General features: G+C 42.9%; 2 protein-coding genes across 2 annotated transcripts in view; one reads left to right on the top strand and one right to left on the bottom strand.

Annotated features, from left to right (window-relative positions):
- The window catches only part of LOC119741381 (low-density lipoprotein receptor-related protein 2-like), a 30,682-nt gene extending 15,082 nt beyond the window's left edge, over positions 1 to 15,600 (bottom strand). The window contains exons 1-7 of the mRNA XM_038217132.1: positions 15,521 to 15,600; positions 11,415 to 11,550; positions 10,052 to 10,291; positions 9,463 to 9,625; positions 4,981 to 5,102; positions 4,151 to 4,408; positions 3,067 to 3,180 (exon numbers count right to left, since the gene is read on the bottom strand). Coding sequence (XP_038073060.1) covers positions 3,067 to 3,180; positions 4,151 to 4,408; positions 4,981 to 5,102; positions 9,463 to 9,625; positions 10,052 to 10,291; positions 11,415 to 11,505 — 988 coding nt within the window. The 5' untranslated portion in view covers positions 11,506 to 11,550; positions 15,521 to 15,600. The remainder of the gene's footprint in view (positions 1 to 3,066; positions 3,181 to 4,150; positions 4,409 to 4,980; positions 5,103 to 9,462; positions 9,626 to 10,051; positions 10,292 to 11,414; positions 11,551 to 15,520) is intronic.
- Positions 15,601 to 17,441: 1,841 nt separating this feature from the next.
- On the top strand, positions 17,442 to 20,926 carry LOC119740386. Its single transcript, XM_038215662.1, has 2 exons — positions 17,442 to 17,706; positions 18,072 to 20,926. The coding sequence occupies exon 2, from the start codon at positions 18,292 to 18,294 to the stop codon at positions 20,824 to 20,826; it is 2,535 nt and encodes an 844-aa protein (XP_038071590.1). The 5' UTR covers positions 17,442 to 17,706; positions 18,072 to 18,291; the 3' UTR covers positions 20,827 to 20,926.
- The last annotated feature ends 25 nt before the right edge of the window (positions 20,927 to 20,951 follow it).

A 20,951-nucleotide genomic window follows, 5' to 3' on the forward strand; every position in this document is an offset into this window, starting at 1 on the left:
TAGAGGGCCTGTAGCCATTCGATCTCTCTCTTTATAAGAGATCGTGCTTGGATCGAAACGCCAGGCCCTCTCAACTTGTTCTTTTGTGTCAATGCAAACATTGCTTTTAACAATTTTATGGATACTTTAAATTTACTTGATTTGATAAAAATATTCCCATGACAAAAAGTAAGCCTGCATCACGAAAATCAACTCCTAAATCCCCGTGGGTTACTGTTAGTTCATGCAAATCAATCCATCGCAAAAACAAGCTATACCATAGATATATGTCGCATCCTAATGATTCTAATCGAACAAAATATGTGCGCTACAAAAACATTTTAACTAACGTCCTCCGTAATTCCAAACGGAAGTACTACGCTGAGCAATTTAAACAACATAGAAATAATATCCGGAATACATGGCAAGTAATCAACAATGTAATTAATAACAAATCGCAATCCAAACTTAATAGCATAGACGTTGATGGCGAAATTATTGATAGTCCGCATCATATAGCCGATCAGTTTAATAGCTATTTTACTTCAACTGGTCAAACACTTAGTGGTAAGTTTCCAACCAGCACTAAAAATTATTCTGATTATTTATCTAGTCCCCATCCGAACTCCAAATTCTTTGCCCCAGTAACTGAACAAGAAGTCATCGATATTGTACATAAATTGCCAAAGAAAAAAGTGCAGGCTATGACCTAATAACTAGTTCACTTATAAAGGAAATTATTTTGTCAATATCCCATCCTTTAACTCTTGTTATGAATTTGTCAATTTCGACAGGAATATTTCCTGAAAAAATGAAAGTTGCCAGAGTTACTCCAATTTTTAAGAAAGGTGATGCAAAATCAGTAAACAACTATAGACCGATATCAGTATTAACCACCTTCTCAAAAATCCTTGAGCGAATTATTTACAATCGTACCACTAAATATTTAAATGAGTATAATATTATATCTGACAGTCAATTCGGATTCCAAGAAAATTATTCAACAACACATGCCATCATTAAGATAGTAGACAAAATCACGACCAACCTTGATTCATCTAAAAATACGCTTGGAATTTTCTTAGAACTCTCTAAGGCCTTTGACACCATTAATCATAACATTCTTTTAACAAAGCTTGACTATTATGGGATTAGAGGCATTCCTCTGGAGTGGTTTAAGAATTACCTTTCTAATCGTCAACAATTTGTGTCTTTAGAGAGTCATCAGTCCTCTCTTAAACAAATATCCCATGGAGTTCCTCAAGGATCAATACTTGGACCAATACTGTTCTCTATTTATATTAATGATTTTAACAAATCGTCAGATCTATTTTCCTTCATTATGTTTGCTGATGACAGTAATTTATTTCTTAGTCATAACAACATTGATGTACTTGCTGATTTAGTTAACCAAGAATTACTTCAAATTTCTGAATGGTTTAAAGCAAACAAATTATCCCTTAATATCAAGAAAACAACCTGCATGCTATTTTCCGCTAAAACATGGTCCCATTTACCTGATATATATATCGATAACATAAAATTGCCCTATTCTGATTGTGTAAAATTTTGGGGATTATATATTGATCCTACTCTCTCTTGGAAAATTCAAGTTAACAACATTTGTTCTATTATCTCTAGAAATATAGGTGTCATTAGTAAGCTCAAAGCCTTTTTCCCACATGAAGTACTGTTTATGCTGTAAAATACATTGATTTTGCCTTATTTGAACTATGGTATCCTAGCATGGAGGAATTGTGCAGCTAGTTATGCGAATAGAATTCTTAACCTATAAAAACGGGCATTGAGAGTTACCAATTCTTTCGACAGACTTGAACATTCAAATCCTCTTTTCTGTAAGCATAAAACACTCAAGGTCAATGACATTTATTCACTTCAGCTTGGAGCCTTCATGCATCGTTTGAACAATAATTTACTTCCAAATCCCACTGCACAAAAGTTCTGCAGAAACGAAACTATACATCACCATTTTACCGGACAACGTAGAGAATTTCACTTTTCATTTGCAAGAACAACAGTTTATAAAAAGACAATTAGGCATGAAGGCCCTACGTACTGGAAGTCCTTACATAAATCACTCCAGGGCACTCGTAGCCTTCCACTATTTAAATCCAAACTTAAATCGAAATTTCTATCAAATTATAATAGCTCAGATTAATCTTCTTACTGGGTTACTACTCTGTATTTTTTTTTTTCTGATCAGCAATATTATGTTTTTCCGTGTGTTATGTACAATTTAAAATGTAAACGTTCAATTGTTTTTCATTAAATGTTTGTATTAATCCATGTTAAAGGGGATCCCTACTCGACAAGCTCCGCTTTTGGGGATCCCCTTCCACCATCTCTAATTAGAAAATAATGCGCCCAAAGTGTATAAATATATTTTGTAAAACAAGCTCGAACTTCATAATACCCAGAACTACATGTATGTATTTATGCCTTGTCACTTAATGAAATGAGATGTGGTAAAAATATTAAAGAATGAATGAATGAATGAATTAATGAAAGGTCAATCCAGTCAAAAGCATTTTGTAGTCGTATGTCTTTATGACAATGACGGCTTGACTTGTAATCACTGTAGCAACATACTGAACGTTTTCTTGTTTTTATTAAACGAACTCGATCGGAAATCAGAAGATGTGGGCCAACGAATTCGTGTTGATTCACCATGATGCACCTGATTGTGCCACGTAATGTTTTGAGTAAGCACAAATCAGGGTTTTGACCCCAGTGATCATCATGATGACTCTTGACCCCAGTTTGGTCATGTGACATGTTGGGGCTGGGCTTCTGATACTTTTCACAAAGTTTGGTCGCAATCGGTCAAAATATGCAGGAGCAATAGACAATGTAAACTTAGTAAATACTAACTAATTAACTGACGTACTAATGGAGAGACAAGATGATTTGTTGAGCTACAATACCGCAGCTAAAAACTATCCTGCATGGCTTAATCAGTGATGTCGATGATCATAGTTCGGGAGAGTAGACTCCTTTCCTGGTCCTTGTCGCTTGTCGCCATTCAATGCTCCCAAACTAAGACAAAACAGTCTAAACTAAACTTACCGTCAGAGCAGGTGGTCCCTTGGAGTCCAGGCGGGCACTGACAGAGAAAGCCGCCGATAACATCCTCGCAAGGTGCACCGTTGTCGCATGGCGAACTGTCGCAATGATCGGGTTCTGCGAGAGATCAAAGAGTGAGGAGTAGGCACGTGCGTTGTTCTCACGAGTTTTAAGCCAAAACGAAAACACCTTAATTACAGAGTTCTTGACGGGGGAGATGGATGGGTGTTAAATGCTGTCTCTAGTGGTGGGTCCGGGGTGGGGCGAAGGTTGGGCCCATATGCTGTGTCAGGGAGTTACATAATGTACCGTTTTGTTGGTGCTGCATGCTGTTTTAGAGGTCTAGAGTGCCTACCTAAGCTGATTTTTTTTTTAGAGCTATTCTAAGGTTTAAGTGTAGGGCGGGCTACGGCAGTCAAACCCTCAAGTTGAACTTGAAATAACAGGAGCTACATTTCCCCTATAGTTTCTCTTGAATTCCCAGTTGGAAATGCCTCATGCATCGTGGCGTATCCATGCAGAAGTGGGTCGAGGGAGGGGTTACAATTACTGGGCTTTTGTGCATTTTGTGTCCTTTCTTTCTCTTAAAAAAATGTGAGGCGCCACCTTTTAATTTCAAAGGTATAATAGCGCGCTGCCAGTGAGTTGGGTAAGCTAGTCAGTGAGATCAGGAAGTTAGTGGGCTTCTACACACCTGTCACTTACATCACCACCTGCCTCTGGCCCTGTGTCAGTCTCCAGGGCATAGGAGTGAGGATTTAGTTGCATTAAGAAGGTCACTATTATTTTGCATTGTGACTTTCAACAAAATGGGAACTTCTTATTTCAATTGACAATCACCACCAAGTGAGTAATTGTATCGTTTTATGAAGGACTTTCTTGCAAGACGGCCGGTCAGAGCTTATTGTACAGTCGCCTAGGCTCTGGAAAAGATACACGTCACGCCACGCCCCCTCCAATAAGTGACAATTGTGATCGTGGTGAACTATTCTGGAAGGATATCACCTCTTTTACTCATCTATCTCCACACAGAACAGTGAAGTCCTCATTTTATTAGCTTTTAATAAGAAATTTGTCATCTGCGAACCTTCTTCGATGTGAATCCCTCCAGGCTGTTGGAATGTCGACGGGCCAAAGTTGCCCTCTCCTCTGCCGTTCAAGCTCACCCGGATCAACGTGTTGACTTTCCAGTCGGTCCAGTAAACATCGCCCCGGTACACGTCTAAATCGTACGGGTGGAGGTCGCCGTATGGATTCAGATCGATCACCAGTTCGCGGTTCTGACCCGAGAGATCGCTCCGTTCGATTTTGTTGAGGAAAGCATCGCACCAGTACAGATAGTCCGCTGAATGAAAAATGAAGGAGAAAATCCCTTACAAGAAGGTCTTGTGTGCATCCCAAGGGGTCCTTATTGATTTTTTGGTCAGGTTATGTGTTCTTAAAATACATGTTAGCCTATTTTTTTTTTTATCTTATAAGGCCATACAAAGTCAATATGACCACCAAAATGATGCGACGGAAAACACATAGAAACCCATACTAAATATCTTGTAGAATTTTACCAAGTTCCTCAAAGACACGCCCCTGTTATTACGATAGCAGGTACGATTTACTGGAAAAACATATTATTATCATTTAAAAAAAAATATATCCTTGGGGTTGTCAGACAAATCATCATTTTCAATCAGATAGACTAGGAATTGTGCAGAAAGAGAAAAAGAAGTCTTTTAAACAATTATTTTAATTTCTTACTGTGTTTTTTTATTTCTTGAATTTCAAAATTGTGCGTATTATATATCACCAATGCCTTCCAAAGCACCCCGAAATAGTCATGGAAACAGTAATGGCGACAATATTTAAAAAGAAAGTTTTGTGCTGTTGTTCCCCGTTTAATAAGACGATCCAAGAATGTTTTACCATCGATGGTAACGCCATTGGGCCAGTGCAAGTCGCTATCAACCACGCTGGTCCGGTTTCCTCCGTCGAGATCCGCTCTCTCGATCCGCGGACTACTCCCCCAGTCAGTCCAGTAGATATGTCTTTAGGAAAAGACCCAAAGATATTAGTAAATTTAAACAACTTCTTCCTGATTGCGCAATGTCTCTAAACGGTTTTGAGAAATCCAAGCTTGTAATTTCAACTTAATAATGAGTATATTTCTATATATATATTGTTTGGTATTGTTCGTTCAATTTTCATGGAAACTGACTGGGCGACCTCCAGATTGCCGTTCCAGTGCTCTACCGACTGAGCTATCGAGCCCTATGTTGGCGGTTCTCCAATTTGTTCAAGGGGCGCTAGTCAGAAGCCATACATCCGTATATAGCAGCCAGGAATCACGCCCAAATTCGCGATGCTCGGTAACATTAGCAATTAATGCTGCAAAACAGGGATCACCCAGAGAGGAAAATAGCGCCCCTTGAACAACGACATTGACTTATTGGGGAGTCGCCAACATAGTGCTGGATATAGCTGGTAGAGTTGGTAGAGCACCGGGTCGGCGATCCGGATGACACAAGTTCAAACCCCGCCCCAGTCAACTTTGTTCGACTTTGAAAAATAAAATTCCCGTTCAAATGAAACATGACAGCTAAGAATTCGTTAAGAGCATGACAAATCGAATTTGAGCACGGACAGTATTATCTTTAACTCCCGTGCCTTTGGCGGCTTCACCTTCCACTCAGGGTGAGTAGTGAGTAGTGGGGGCAAAGGGGTTAGGATGTGTTGGGGTGGACTGGAGGACTGAGCAGCTCCTTCCCCAGAGGATGCAAGTGGGTTCCTGGCGCTATAACCAGGTGCTCCGGGCAGGTGGAGCTCGTTAGCTTGATCGGCAGTCCACCTAGGAGAAGGACAACTCTGATCACAAACCCGGGCTGGCAGAGCTCGTCAGTCTTGATTGGCATTTTGCCCCCAAACCAGGGTTAGGGATAGTCGGGCCGTCGGCAACTAAAACGGCCACCCCTCCAGGCTCGGTCTGGAGAGGAGGGTATATGGACACCCGGTTATGAAAAAACAAGACCTACAAAGGGCGGATGAGCTCCCTTGGAGCCAACGGCCATCCACTGCAGCTGAACTTGTCCTGCAGTCGTCGAGGTACCCTTGCCATTGGAATCAGGGCAAGTGATGTCAAGGTTTGTGGGAACTTTGTTGTGCAACTTTGTACTCACATAAAAAAAAATCACGCACAGCTTATACTTGGTACTTTGGTACAAACTAAAGTCCTGCGGCGATTGGTCAGCAGTGACGAGAGCAGGATTGTGAAGTTTGGAAGCTTTCGGCTGCAAACAAGCATGCAGGCGGTGGAGCTCAAGTCACAGTCGCTCTGATTTTGGATTTGGCAACAGAATAGTAGGTACGTAGTAGCCTCCATGTCTGAGCAGCCCTTTTCAGGATCCACTCTGCTCACCCCACAGGGGGAAGGGGTTAGAAAAGGTACCCTAAACATAGCCTGTTTCCGCACATCCTGGCTGGGAAACCGCACCCAGCGGGATCACCTCTACGCGGTCGAAAACAAAGAAAGCAACAATTACATTTTGGTACATAGAATGTACGAACTCTGATAGATAACGAACGTGGTGAGAGACCCGAGAGACGGACGGCTTTCGTTGCTTGAGCTTCGCCAGTATGACATCGACATTGCGGCGCTTCAAGAGATCTGCCGCGCCGGGGAAGGATACTTGACAGAAATAGGAGCAGGATACACTTTCCTCTGGAAGGGGGAAATAGCACCAGCTCCAGCTGTTGATCACAAACACCCTCTTCCGCCAAAGAAATAGGAATGAAACATCATGGAGACATCCCAGATCACACCATTGGCATATGTTAGATTATGTTATTATAGTTGTGAAAGGTAAGACGTTTTTATCACCAAGACAATCAGTCATCGGGTGAGTGTTGGACCGATCGTATAGGCTCGTACGATCCTCCATGTCCTTTGTCCGTCGCGCAAAACAGATAAAAGCAAAGAACCAGAAGAGGACCAAGTACAACTTAGGGCAACTCGACCTGCCTGAGATACGAGATGAGTTCCAGACAAAAATGAGTGAAGCTCTGCTAACGGTAGAAAACACCAGTGCGGAATGAATCTGGGTAGGTCTAAAGACTGTCATCAAAACAACATGTGATGAGACATTTGGTACTCAGAAGCGGAAGACTGGTTAAATGACAATGACGTAGAGATGGAGCTGATGATAAATGACAAGCGCAGGAGATTCTCTGTTTGGCAGAATGACATCAGAAATGACAGAAAGAAACAGCAATATCACGAAATGAGATCAAAAGTCCAGCACCGGGTTCGTGAGATGAAAAACATTTGGCAGGAACAGAAGGTGTTGGAGATGCAAGTCATATCCGCCACTAACAACAGCAGAGCCTTCTTCGCAGAACTAAAAAGATCCTATGGGCCAACATCCCATGGTATTAGACCGGTTGTGGGCAAGGATAGCACTCTTCACAAGGACATGCCTGGTATACGTGACAGGTGGAGGGAACATTTTTGTGAGCCGCTCAATCAGAACCCCTGTGTACACAACAATGCCGAAGTAGATATAGTGCCTCAACTTCCGATTAAGGATCATCTTGATGAACCACCGGCACTTTAGGATCGAGGTCGTCACAGCTATTAGGGATATGAAGAATGGCAAAGCTGTTGGTCTAGATGGCATCCCGGCAGAAGTATACAAGGCTGCGGGCCCAAATATGGCTGAGAAGTTACCTGTTTTTTAACGGATCTAGGAAGAGGAAGTTATTCCCCGTGATGTTCGTGACGCCTTGATTGTCACCATATTCAAGAAAGGTGAGAAGACTAACTGTGGAAACTATCGAGGTATATCCCTGCTCTCTATAGCTGAAAAGATCCTCGCTCGCATTCTTGCATGCCGCCTCACTCCTATTGCTGCAGAGGTCCTCCCGGAGTCGCAATGTGGTTTCAGGCCAGCACATGGAACTGTGGACATGATATTTTCAGCGCGACAGATTCAAAAAAGTGCAGAGAACAGCACAGATACCTCTATATGGCTTTCACCGTTTGACTCCGTCGACCGGCCTACGCTGTGGAAAGTGCTGCCTAGAATTGGTTGCCCTGAAAAATACATCAAAATAATCCAGCTGCTGCATGACAACATATCTGCATCAGTCCTGATTGATGGCGAGGCTACCGAGAGTTTGAAGCGAAGACCGGGGTTAAGCAGGGATGTGTTTTAGCCCAAACACTCTTCACGATATTCATCTCCGCTGTATTATTATTATACTTGGTGATGGAGAGACTACCCCGTGGTATAGATATGCAGTACCGGGTGAATGGCAAGTTCTTCAACCTACGTTGACTGAGGGCTAAGACGTTGATCACTCATTATGACCGTACTTGAGCTCCCATATGCCGATGACAATGCCATATTGGCCCACACAGAGACAGACCTTCAAGCAGCCATGCATGTCTTCAGCCACGCCTACAATGCGCTAGGCCTCACACTAATACTCGGAAGACACAGGTTTTATTCCAACCATCACCTGACAACGCACATGAGCGACAAAAACCGAGATATCACAATTGGTGAGCAGTGCCTCAGCTCTGTCGATCATTCTGCACATCTTGGTAGTCGCCTGTCAAGTGAGGCAGACCTAGATGCTGAAATTCAAGTCCGTCTTAATTCAGCTAGTGGTGCCTTCGGATGACTCGGAGCCCGAGTGTTTGATAATAGGTACAAACATAACACCAAGATAAAGGTCTATAAAGCCATAATCCTACCAACCCTGCTATCGGACCACCTAAAGCCGCCACCTCAAAAGCCTTGAGAAGTATTATCAGCGATGTCTTCACCGTATACTCAACATCAAATTGCAGGAGAGACGAACCACCAGTCTTTTGGAAGAGGCCTATGCCACAAGCATTGAGACCATCATCATCAAGAACCAACTTCGTTGGGCTGGTCACATTGGCTTCCCAAGAAAATCTTGCACGGTGAACTGACCAATGGGAAGCGAAACCAAGGTGGTCAACGAAAACGCTTGAAGGACAACTTGAAACACAACCTCAAACAATGTGCTATTAATACAGAGGACTGGGAGGAACGGGCCAGCAACAGACCTGGCTGGAGACATGCCATCCACACTGGTGCAGCGTACAGAGAACAACAGAAGAAGGAGCACAGTGAGAGACTCCGGTCAGCAAGAAAAGCAAGACAACAGGCTGTCGGCACAGCTCCACCATCAACAGAGTTCAGATGCCCCGTCTGTCTCCGTACTCCGTACTTGCCTTTCGAGAATCGGGCTCCACAGTCATCAACGAACTCATGTGAAATGATTGAACATTACATAATGAATGAACTCATGCATATACTATGAACAGTGACCAAGTAGACACTTTACTCAATAGAGGAACTGCCAACACACCGTACTCACCCATGGCTGTGATCGGTGACAATGGTTCGAGGTTGGTCCAGGTTCTCCACGATGATTTCTTTGTTCCCAGTGCCGTTCATGCTTGCTCGTCCCACGTGTCCAAGCACGCCGTCTGTCCAGTACAGGATCCTGGCTTCAACGTCCAGTGCCAACCCGTCTGGTACTGTCAATGCAAGACACAGATGTTAAAGAAAATGCATCATCCAAGTACATGTATAAAGATGTATACTATTATAAAATGTTTTTTATGGATCAGAAACAAAATTTTGTTATCATAAATATGTAAGTGACATTAACCAAATCTTCATTAATTGACACGAATTCTCCATGAAAGTTATGAACTGCGGTAAGATCATAACGTTGAAATCAAAACGAGTTGTTTTCTTTTGCTTTAGGCCTAACAATGTTCAGTTCATCTTGTATGTTTTCTTTCCAAAATTATTGTCAAAAAAATGCCCGTCTGTAGGTTTTGGAAATTAGACTTAGTTTCTTTTTTTCTCTAATCCCGTGAACAACTAAGATCTTTCTATTCGTGTCGTTTTATTTTCTTACTAAATAAACGTTTGGGATTGGTCAAAATAAGGCTTACGGCGAAGGTTCTCTGCGATAGTCATTTGATTAGAGCCGTCCAGGTTTGCTCGAGATATTTTCGGACTTGGTTGACTCCGGAGATCGCTCCAGTAGATCATTCGTTCTTGTGGGTCGAAGTCAACGGTGACTGGGCGCACTATGCCGCTGAGGGGCAGGGGAGCCAAGTCAACAAGACTGCGGCCCATGCTCCCCGCGTAAATGGTTCCGTTGTTGAGATCCGCGATGAGTGCAAAATCACCTCAATGGAAGAAAATAAGAATAGCCTTAATTTGAAAAATAACTTCAAATCATTGTATAAGATGTGGGGGCCGGGTGTCAAGGAAGGTAGCTCCGCCCCCCCCCCCCCATCCCCGGCCCTCCACCACTTTTGAGTTCTGCGTCATCCCTCATCTCAGAAAATGGAGAGAAAAACAAAACGTTTCTTGTGTATAGACCATTATCATGTTGCAGCCATCTTGTTTTTTCCCATTCAAATCAACGTTACCAAAACGAGGCCGGAAGGAAAAATAGTCTGGTTCCTTTTAGCACAAAAACATTATCATTCAGTACTGTTATTGGATACAGGGAACATAACTGAAATGGTGGCAGCATGATAAAGGTATATTGAAAGCCTGCATGACCAAGTTTAAACCTTCAAAGTGCCCCTCTATACCGAAATCAAGATCTCAAGTGTCTCCTTGAAAATTTGATTCTCGTTTAATACATAACTGTCTCAAACCAAGGCTCAAATTATGCCATTCAAGGTGCGTAATTAGTGCACTTTTAGCCTTTGATAATCTTAGGCTTTTGATAGATCTTTTGCTGGGAACCAGCAGAACGGTTTTAAAACACAGTTTTGCTTAAAGTTGAGTTCCCCGTGCTCTTAAACAATTGTTTTTCTAACCCCCTCTTTGTCCCCTTTGTTGGACGTCCGTAAACCTCTGAAGAAAGGGTCACTTTGAATTGAATTACAGATCCGCGTCTCGAGCAAACTGGCTCCCGGTCAATACATTGTCGACGCTGATTGTGGGCGGGAACCAGCCTATGCCGCGAGAACGGGAATTTTGTCTGGCGGCCATAATCCGATATTGTAAAGTAATAATTCAATAACTAAACATGCACCAAATTTTTCAGTCGATGTCTCATTCAAAAGTGAATAACTTTTGCTAGAAAAATAGCAATCTATTTTCGGGATGAAACTCTAAAAAAGCAAGGTGTACGAATCTTTAATACATTGTTGAAACACTAAAGGCACTCTTAATGTGACGGATAATAGCATTATGCCACCATAGAGGATGGGGCCTATCAGTTCTTCTTCTAAAAACGGCCCCTGCTTATTGATTTTTGTATATTACCGCACCTGTTTCAGATTAAAAGCTCACCTGCGTGTGCGGTTCTGAATGTTGTCAGTAGCACCGATAGGAGAAAGTGTTGCAGACACCACCTTTTACGACTGCCTCCTGTGCCATCCATATCCGTAGGTGTTCCCAAGTAGAATTAGCCTCAGAAATTAACAAACTGACCGAATAATGAAAACACTTTTTAAAGATTTTGATATCGGTATGTACAATTAGCTTGACGGTGACTGCTCTATGTTCCGACACCCCTATGTTCCAACATCCCTACGTTCCGACACCCCTATGTTCCGGCTGCACGTGCGGGGTGTTGGAACATAGGTGTGAAACCTAGCTTGACAACCTGATCCCGCAGTGAGAAATTCGAAAGGTGCATGAAAATCACATCTCCATCACGGCTCAAAGCAGAGTAACATCACCCTTACATCTTTCTCATCAATTTCATTTTCTTCATTGTCCAACCTTTTATTGGCCTTCTGACACGGAGGCTGGGCGATTGGTATTATTATCATGACTTGTGCACGTTACTCCAGTTTTCCTACTCGAATATAAATTAAGAGGAGAGAATAAAATTTGTAACTAAACAAAGCCATTCCCTTCCATGATAGCCTATATAAGGTGAGTGAAAAAAAACGAAACCCAAATGTTGGGACCATTGTTTTATTGAAGTTCTGCATGTAGCATTTTCGAAATCTAGGATACAAAAGCCCAATTCATAAGCTTTTTTTAGTACAAGAATCATTCAAATCACTCATGTACTTTTCAAGTTATAGAATTTTAAACATAACCACCGTATTAAAGCTATAGTCCATCATTTGCAGCCATCCGAAAAGTAACTGGCGTATTTACTGTTGAAAAACAAACTTGGTTGAAAGATAGTAAGGGAACTAAACTCCCTGTGAAATTATTCTTTCTGGGAAGCTGTCATTTTGAAGTAATCAACGAAAGAAGGCATTTCCAACGGTGATTCTTAAGAAGCACCGTAGGAAAATTTAAATTAGTAGTTCGTTTTGTTATTCAGCGCAGCGCGCACAAGTATTGGAACGACGCACACGCGCGCGCGGTTGTTATAATTCGTCGGATCAGTGCGCGACGCCGCGTATCCGGTTCGTTAATGTGACGTCACCTCCAGCACATTCTGCTCGATTGGAACCGGAAGTTAACGCAGCTCGAGCGTTTGTAGCCAATGGGCGCTAGTAATCAATGGTGGGCGCGCGTGAATGACGTTTTTACTAACGAACCGGATAGCTGCAATTCAAAACAATTCAAAACATGATTCAGTAACTTTTGATTTGAAATTGAGATCTTAGAATGCTGCTTTTCTCGGAATGTACAGCTGAAGCTTAGCTGAAACTTCATCAGGTTAGTTGCTCAGTATCCTTCATTAGATTGTGAACACTTTTGTTGCTTCAAACGAACAAAATGCACTAATTACAAATGATGGACTATATTTTTAAGCCAAAACGAAAACACCTTAATTACAGAGTTCGTGACGGGGGAGATGGATGGGTGTTACATGCTGTCTCTAGTGGTGGGGCCGGGGTGGGGCGAAGGTTGGGCCCATATGCTGTGTCAGGGAGTTACATTAGCTGAAACTTCATCAGGTTAGTTGCTTAGTATCCTTCATTAGATTTTGAACACTTTTGTTGCTTCAAACGAACAAAATGCACTAATTACAAATGATGGACTATAGCTTTAAGGTTCTGTCCACGGATCACACAAAAGGTGTGCGTTCTTTCAGCAAAACGAAAACAATTCACACACATCCTATGTGATTTGTTTTCGTTTTGCTGAAAGAATACTGAACTTTGTTGTGATCCGTGGACAGAACCTTAAAACGGTGGTTGTGTTTGAAATTCCGTAACTTGAAAAGTACATAAGCGATTTGAATGATTTTTGTACTAAAAGAAAGGGTATGAATTGGGCTTCATATCCTAGATTTTGAAAGTGCTACATGCAGAACTTCAATAAACAATTATAGTCCCGACATTTGGGTTTCGGTTTTTTTTTACTCGCCCTGTATTAAAGCTGGTCCCAGGGCACACGGAATTCTGTTCAGGGCCGGATTAAGTGCTCCGAAGGCCCTAGGCACCAGCGTTCCGTGAGCTATGTGGAGTTTAATTAACAATTTGAACACAAAAGGTTTGATGCTACCAGGCCATTGTCCGTCAGGGGGTAGTTCAGAAATGGCCATTCTTAAGTTGCCCTAGGTCGGATGGGGTCAGGGAACCAAGGTCAAATTTCCAAAATTTCGAATGGCTATGCACCCGCCCCAGCGCTTACCAGAGCTCTGGTAAGCGCTGGAGCGGGTGCATACCCATGTTCCCAACCCTAACCCTAACCCTAACCATCTAACCCTTATAACCCTAACCCTAACTCTGAGGATTTTGGGGAACATAGCGTCAGCAACACCACGAAGTAACACCTATGTACATACCAGTAAAAACTAGCAATCAGAGAAAACGGCATCTAAAGTTGAACGCCTTCTAAAACAACACCTTGCGTCAAAACGGCAGAGTATTTTCAGTTAGGTTTCTCGTTGTGGACACTTGATGAATTGAATTTATTAAATCAGCTGTTTTTCACCCGTTAGTGTATTATTTTAATCAACAAGAAATAAGAGAAAAAAAGTGAGTGAAACCGAAAAAGCTGCGAAACTGTAAATTTTCGTTTTCACGAAGTAACACTCTTTAATGTATACAACAACACGAGGAAAGTGCAACTTCAGGTCAGCGCGCGCGCGCTCATACAACGAGAGTGTTACTTCGTGAAAACGTTTTTGCTCACATTTTGAGCAGAGTGCGCGCCATGCATTGCAATGGTAAATGGAATTTGAGTGTTACTTGGTGTAAACGAAAATTATCACTTTTGCGCAAAAGTTGCCATGGATAATTAGCGTAATTATTGAAGTAAAGCTCTTGAAGCTTTGAAACTTCATGTAATGGTAGGCCTGGATGAATAATTTTTAAAAAAATGTAAAAAAAACAACAACTGAAAATCGAGAAAAAAATATGGATTAACACGTGGAGTTTTTACTCCGTGGTGTCGGTGACGTATTGGAAAACGTAGGTATAATTGGAACATCTGGTAAAGCCCACTTTAGCCTCGCATTCCATCTTGTTGCTAAGCTGTTCTAAGCAAGCCAGGCCAAACTGGCATAGATCTAACCTGTTGGCACCGACACTGTGCTTCGGAACGACAAACTTTACACGTAGGCCTTAAATTTTACATGTACATAGGCACGCAGCTACGTCACATACAGCGTAAGCTGATGAAGCGAGCAGCGTTCTACAACATTTTGCTGAAAAATCACAGTTGTGGGAAATGAAATTGGATGGTTTTGGACGTACAAGTGATTTACGTCGGAGGATAATTTGACAGGCAACGATTTCCCCCGACAATTTCACGACCGGACCGTGCGCGTATATATATATATGCCTAGTAAGACTATACACGGTGGTACAGTTTCAGCTACAATGTATAACACGTATTGAGGTTCGTTGTCAGCTTTACCAATGTTTTACTCGTATTGAGGTTCACGGTCAAGTAGGCCTACACTGTCACGGTCTAGATAATGTACTACATGTCACGGTTTGAAGCTTCCGCAAAATCGAAAATTCATCAGAGAGACGCTAAAACTTTTAAAAACCTGTCTTGCGTGTGCGTGTGCAGTGGGTGGATGTTGGTGAGTTTTATGCACCGTAATATAATTGTAGACCCCAACAGTTTTCGTAGGCCCTAATCCGGGTCTGATTCGATTCAATTGTTCAGAATGGCTAATCACTGGATGTCTTTTCAAGCATCTCGTCTATATACAATGGGCTGAATTTAGCCGAATTTAACCCACGTATTCAGTGGCGTTATTTGCTCAGGCAGCATGACAGGGAAAAAAGTTAAAGATGTACAAACTCAAACCCCCCAAATTGTATTCTCTCCAAACAAAAACGGTGCCCGGGAGAAGATTGGTTTGCGTTTTCTGAATACTGGAGTATAAAAAAATAGTAAAGAAATAACAATGGCAATTACATAAACACTTAACATGCACCAAGATGTAAAAAAAAATCCTCCGTGATTTCCGAATATGAGTTCATAATTAAGGAACCCCCCCCCCCAATTTAAATTTCTAAACTTACCTTAGGGCTGCAGCTGGTGAAACTCTGTTGATTCAGTTTAAATGTGATACTGAAATAGGACTCGTTGAAATATGCCTACAGTTCTGCTTTCCACAAACCGGAAAGTTATTGTATATTGGAAAACAAAATCTGCTTTAGGAAAATTTACATGGGATTTTTCTTTATTCAGAGCGCATGTGCAACGTTGTTGGTGGTGCAGTTGTATGATGTCATCGTTATCTATAGTTCTAACCAAGCCTATCGTACGACGGAGGAACTTCGACGCTTGACCCTGACCTCTGCACGTAATGATATTGTGTTAGCTTCTGGTGGCTTTGCAATTTTGTGACGCGGCTTGATGTGTTGATTTGTGTATAATACGTGTTGTACGTTGGGCTTACATATTAAGTAGCCCACATTCGGACAGTGTGCATTATGTACGGGGCAGCGCGGTACATGGTTGTATGAATATTGGGAAAGCAACCTTCTGGTATCGCAATTTCATGAAACCAAGATCGTAAGAAAAGGTATCATCTGCCTTAATTGTTTCTGCAAACAGTATTCGGGTTCTTTTAGAGCACCCCGAGGGGTTCTCTTAGAGCATCCCGGGGGCATCTCGAGGGCGCATCCAAGGGAGTTTTCGAAGAGCATCCAACGATTCTCTTAGAGCATCCTATCGGTTCTTTTTTAGCATCCCAGCCCAAACTGCACCTCATTGCATAAAGGGTTCTAAAGCATCCCAGCCACACAGTACTCTGATTGCATGGGGGCTCTCTTAATAGTGCATCTCAGGGGGTTCTTACAATAAGTTGTCCTAAGCCCCGCCCCATTTAACTGTGATTGGATTGTTTTCCCTTATCCCTTATCCCTGATTGGTTGCAAGTTTCGTGGAGCGTGGTCACTGCACGGTCAAGTCACAAGAGGGCGCATTCATTTTCCACCGGTGGAAATTGGGAGTGACTCGCAGAGAAAATAAATGCGCAGTTGGACAAGACAATTCATGAACAATGACATCATAAACAAGGGACGACTGCAGGTCGTCACAGTATTTTGGTAATTAAAGTAAACGTTCGCATGCCATGGGTTGCGTTTGTACCTGTAAGTTGTTGGACAATGTAATGTATTGCTTAAAATAATCCAACAAACCATTCGGGTTAATTGCCTTGCGTCCATCATGTCTTCAGAAAGGGTACCCTGCTTCGGTTTAAAAAAATAGTTTATGGTTACCAGCGAGCTAACGCGGGATCAATTCAAACGAGGCAACGGGATTGTATGTCCAGAAATCTGATCTAAGAAGTGTGTCTGTCGGTAGCTGTTTTTCCTTGCAGCCCCGCCTATAATCCGGGAACTGCATTCACCCCATCTATTGCAATAATATTTACTTTGATTTCACGAGTCAGGTGTTATAAACTAACATTTATATTAAAGGGAATGTACATCATTGGCTTTTGCTTTAATTTTCAGAAATGAACTATTTGAGGGGATAATAGATCAAATTATTGTTACACTGACTTGTTTAAAGTTTTGTGTTCGAAAATGCTGGAAAAACCAAGAAAAACAAAAATGTTCCACTGAAGATGAAATGAATCAATTTACAGATGCCGGAAAATTGTACGGTAAGGGAACCAGTCTAGCTGGCCTGCACCCATTCATGAACATGAAACCAATAGCAAACAAAATTTGGACTGAAGAAAATGGTAAATTTGGAGCAGTAGTGAAAAATAATTAGGTTTTTCCTTCGGTGGTCGGCCGACCACCGTTGGAAATGTATACAAAAATAAAAATTTTCTTGAAAAGTATCGACTTCACACCAGGTGCCATAATTTTACAGGGTGCTCCCTTTAAGTCTCATTTTGCTTATCATTGATAAAGTTGAGACAGTTCACGTTTAAAAGTGTTTTGAACCAAGTTATACAAAACAATTGAAATACAGTAGGATTTTGTGAAGGTCATTGTTCCCTTATACAACCCTGCCACATGATGGCGCCCTTTCCTCCAGTCCCATCACTTGAGGGCGCTGTTCGAGTTACACAGGAACAGCCAGATCAAATACCATGCTGCTTGCATTCCCGACACCTTTGTTTTAGTTCAAGCATTTTCTAGATTTTAAGACCTACAGCTGATAGTTTTTACAACCTTTGAGAAGTTAGACCCTCCTGAGATGTACTTTTAAGCCTTTTAATTTGACTCTCAAGAACCACAGTAATGTAAGTGATCTTCAAGTGATATTATAGACACCTAGAGCCTTTGTTTGATTAATAAGTCATTAGATTTTCTTGTGCCTGATGTAATTTTCTTATATTTCTCTACCACATTGATAGGGTTTTTTGATGTTAAGCTATCGTTACATTTAACCTTAGAATGAGAAGTTGCTGAACGTTACTCTGTACATGTAGTGGGGATTACAGCCCGTATTCACTATTTGAGTGGGTTTTTTTAGATTGACTTTCCCCACTTTATCTCTGTTTACTTCATGTAGACTGAACTTTACGGTATTTTCCTCGAACCTGTTCATGTTTTGGACTTTTGCCAGATATTTAGTAGTTTTGTATCGTTTTTATCTTGTTAACAGTTCACCGCGCATTAAAGATCAAGTGGAATCTGAAGCCCTGACCTTCGGCCATTTTGCATTCTTAATCGTGGTTGACACTAGCTGGTGGAGTTTATGTTATCGCCTCCCCGGGGCTACACCTAATACCGAAACCAGTACAGTGAAATTACTGTGGAGAACGAACTACAAATTACTCCTCAGTAATTCCCGTTCGTCACAAGGCACATTCTCAATCCCCATCATGGCAGATGCCCTCGAGACTGACCTCGTTTCCCCCGAACTTGAAACCCGACACCAGGACCCACTCATGGAGGACTTACATGTTCATGATCGACCCCAGAGGGAAAGACACCCTACAGCTAAAGCTCTGTACAATAACATCATCACAACCGAGAAAACCCTGCATCAGAACTGGAGAAAAACCTCACAAAATCTCAAAAGCCTCAGTGATGCCCCCGAAGAACAAGCCGTCATTCTTCACAACCTTTCCAGCGCACGGTCTGCACTGCAATCGTATACTGAGTTGTGGTCTAAGCTGGATCAACTGTACAGAGAGGATCAGACAGGTGAATTCATAGAGGACGCTCTCCGTATGAAAATGACTTTCTTCGAGAATGCCAACTATGCAAACTGCATTATTTCCCAGGGAGCCAACAGATTGTACCAAATAGCCCTTGAGACTCAGTCTAGCTGTTCTAGACTTCCCAGTACTTCCGGACGATTCCAGAAGTCAACATCTTCATCGGTCCAGAGTGCAAAGGTACATGCACTTGCAGCCGCTGCAGCGGCTGCCCAAAATGCCGCTTTCGAAGAAGTGATTGCCAAACGCACAGCTGACATGAAAGTTCTACATATGACCAGCGAAGCTGAAAAGAAGATTGATCAGGCGAGACGAGAAGTTGAACAACAAACAAAATTGGCATCTGCCGAAGCGGACCTGCAAATCCTCCGTGCACGTCAAGCCGCAGCCATAGAGAAGGCCAAATCTGACGCCTTCCTGCAAGCTGATCAAGAAGACACAACAGGCGAGTCCATTACGTCCCCACATCAGTCCTCCAACGACCACGCCTTGCGGTTTTTGAATCAAACTGACAAAGTAGTTGATGCAACTCTGACTTCCCAGCTTCAAGCCTCAACCCCGTCCTTTCAGCCATCGGTTGAACAGACAGTTACCCTGTCTTCGACACCCGGTGACGTTTCGCCGACTACACCAAAGCCCCCCCTGCCTGTAACGCCAATCGATGGAGAACAACCTCTCCTTAATCTGACTCGAGAGATATCGGACACTCTTGCTCATCAACGGCAGCCTACCCATGAGCCTGATGTATATGATGGGGATCCCATTATGTTTCAACCATGGCGCTGCGCCTTCGAGACCATGGTTAACCACGCCCACACACCGGCTACGCAGAAACTTACCTTTCTCGCCAAGTACACCAAAGGGGAGGTGAGGAAACTGGTAGATAGATTCCGACATCGCTACGTTTCTAGCCCCGAGACAGCCTATCAAGAAGCGTGGAAAGAGCTGAAGGAGCGGTTTGGCAACAAGACAAATATCACCACTGCAATCATCCGAAAGCTCATCGATTTCCCCAGATTCAAAGCTGAGGAGAACCGCAAGCTCCAAGAACTGGCCGATCTATGTGTAGACGCTGCTGCCCAAATGAATGACCTGCCTGACCTGAACATTCTCAACTATGCGCACAATCTGCATCCCATACTCGAGAAGTTGCCCACATACATCCACAACGCTTGGCGTAAGCGTGCTTCAGAACACAAAACGGCAAAAGGCAACTACCCTCCATTCACCATGTTGGCTGAGTTCTTGAAGCAAAAAGCGAGGCTACACAATGACCCAGAGCTGTACCCCTCAAGCAAGATTCTCCATCCAACTCCTGAGAAACCGAGAACAGACAGGAGCCGCGGATCCTCTCTTCGTGTCCTGGCGACGTCCACTCCCACAAAATCTACATCTGCCCCCCTGGTGATGTCCACACCCACAAAATCTGCAACCGCGTCAACAGTTCAAGCCAAAGAGAAGTGCCAGTTTCACGACATACAAGGCCACCGTCTGTCCGAGTGTATTGCCTTTGGCAGAAAGCCTATTCAGGAGAGACGACAGTTCTGCATGGACAGAGGTCTGTGCTTCAAGTGCGGTTCCAACCACCGAATGAAGGAGTGTGAAACGAAAGTGCAGTGCAGAAAATGCAAAAGCACCGAACATGCCTCCTTCATGCATATCAACCAGAAGCAGAATGAAGGGGAGGTACAGAGCGAGAAGCAACCAGCAAATAGCCACAAGGATGTAGTTGCTAACACGAAGTGCACTCGGTTCTTGACCTGTTCCTCGGCAAGATCTTGCTCCAAGATTGTTCTCTGCAAGATCTACCACAAGGATCATCCCACAAACTCCATCCTTGGCTATGCAGTGCTGGATGATCAGTCCAATGCCTGTTTGGGAGGCCCAGAAGTATTCGAAGCACTCAACCTTGCAGGCCCCGCTTTTCCGTACGAGCTTTCTACCTGCGGAGGGGACAAAATCACATCGGAAGGAAGAAGAGCGTGCGGCCTGATTGTCGAATCACAAGACGGGAAACTGAACAGCTACCTACCGTTATCGAGAATGCCTACATTCCTGGTGACAGGAGTGAGATTCCAAACCCTGACCTCTGTGAAAACTTTCCCCACCTCAGGCCAATTGCTGCAAAGATACCAGAGGTGCGAGAAGACATCAACATCATCCTTCTCGTTGGAAGAAATTGCCCTGAGCCTCTGAAAGTTCAAGAATCGCGTAATGGTCCTAGAGGAACACCATGGGCGCAACGTACTGACCTAGGTTGGACTGTCTCTGGACAAGTTTGCATGAGTGGTGCAAAAGGGAAAGTACACGCCTCCATCAAA

Source organism: Patiria miniata, unplaced genomic scaffold (assembly GCF_015706575.1).
Source record: "Patiria miniata isolate m_02_andy unplaced genomic scaffold, ASM1570657v1 HiC_scaffold_5, whole genome shotgun sequence".
Taxonomy (NCBI): Eukaryota; Metazoa; Echinodermata; class Asteroidea; order Valvatida; family Asterinidae; genus Patiria; species Patiria miniata.

Excerpts from the sequence above, each read along its gene's own strand:
- LOC119740386 (XM_038215662.1), top strand. The coding sequence starts at position 18,292 with ATGGCAGATGCCCTCGAGACTGACCTCGTTTCCCCCGAACTTGAAACC.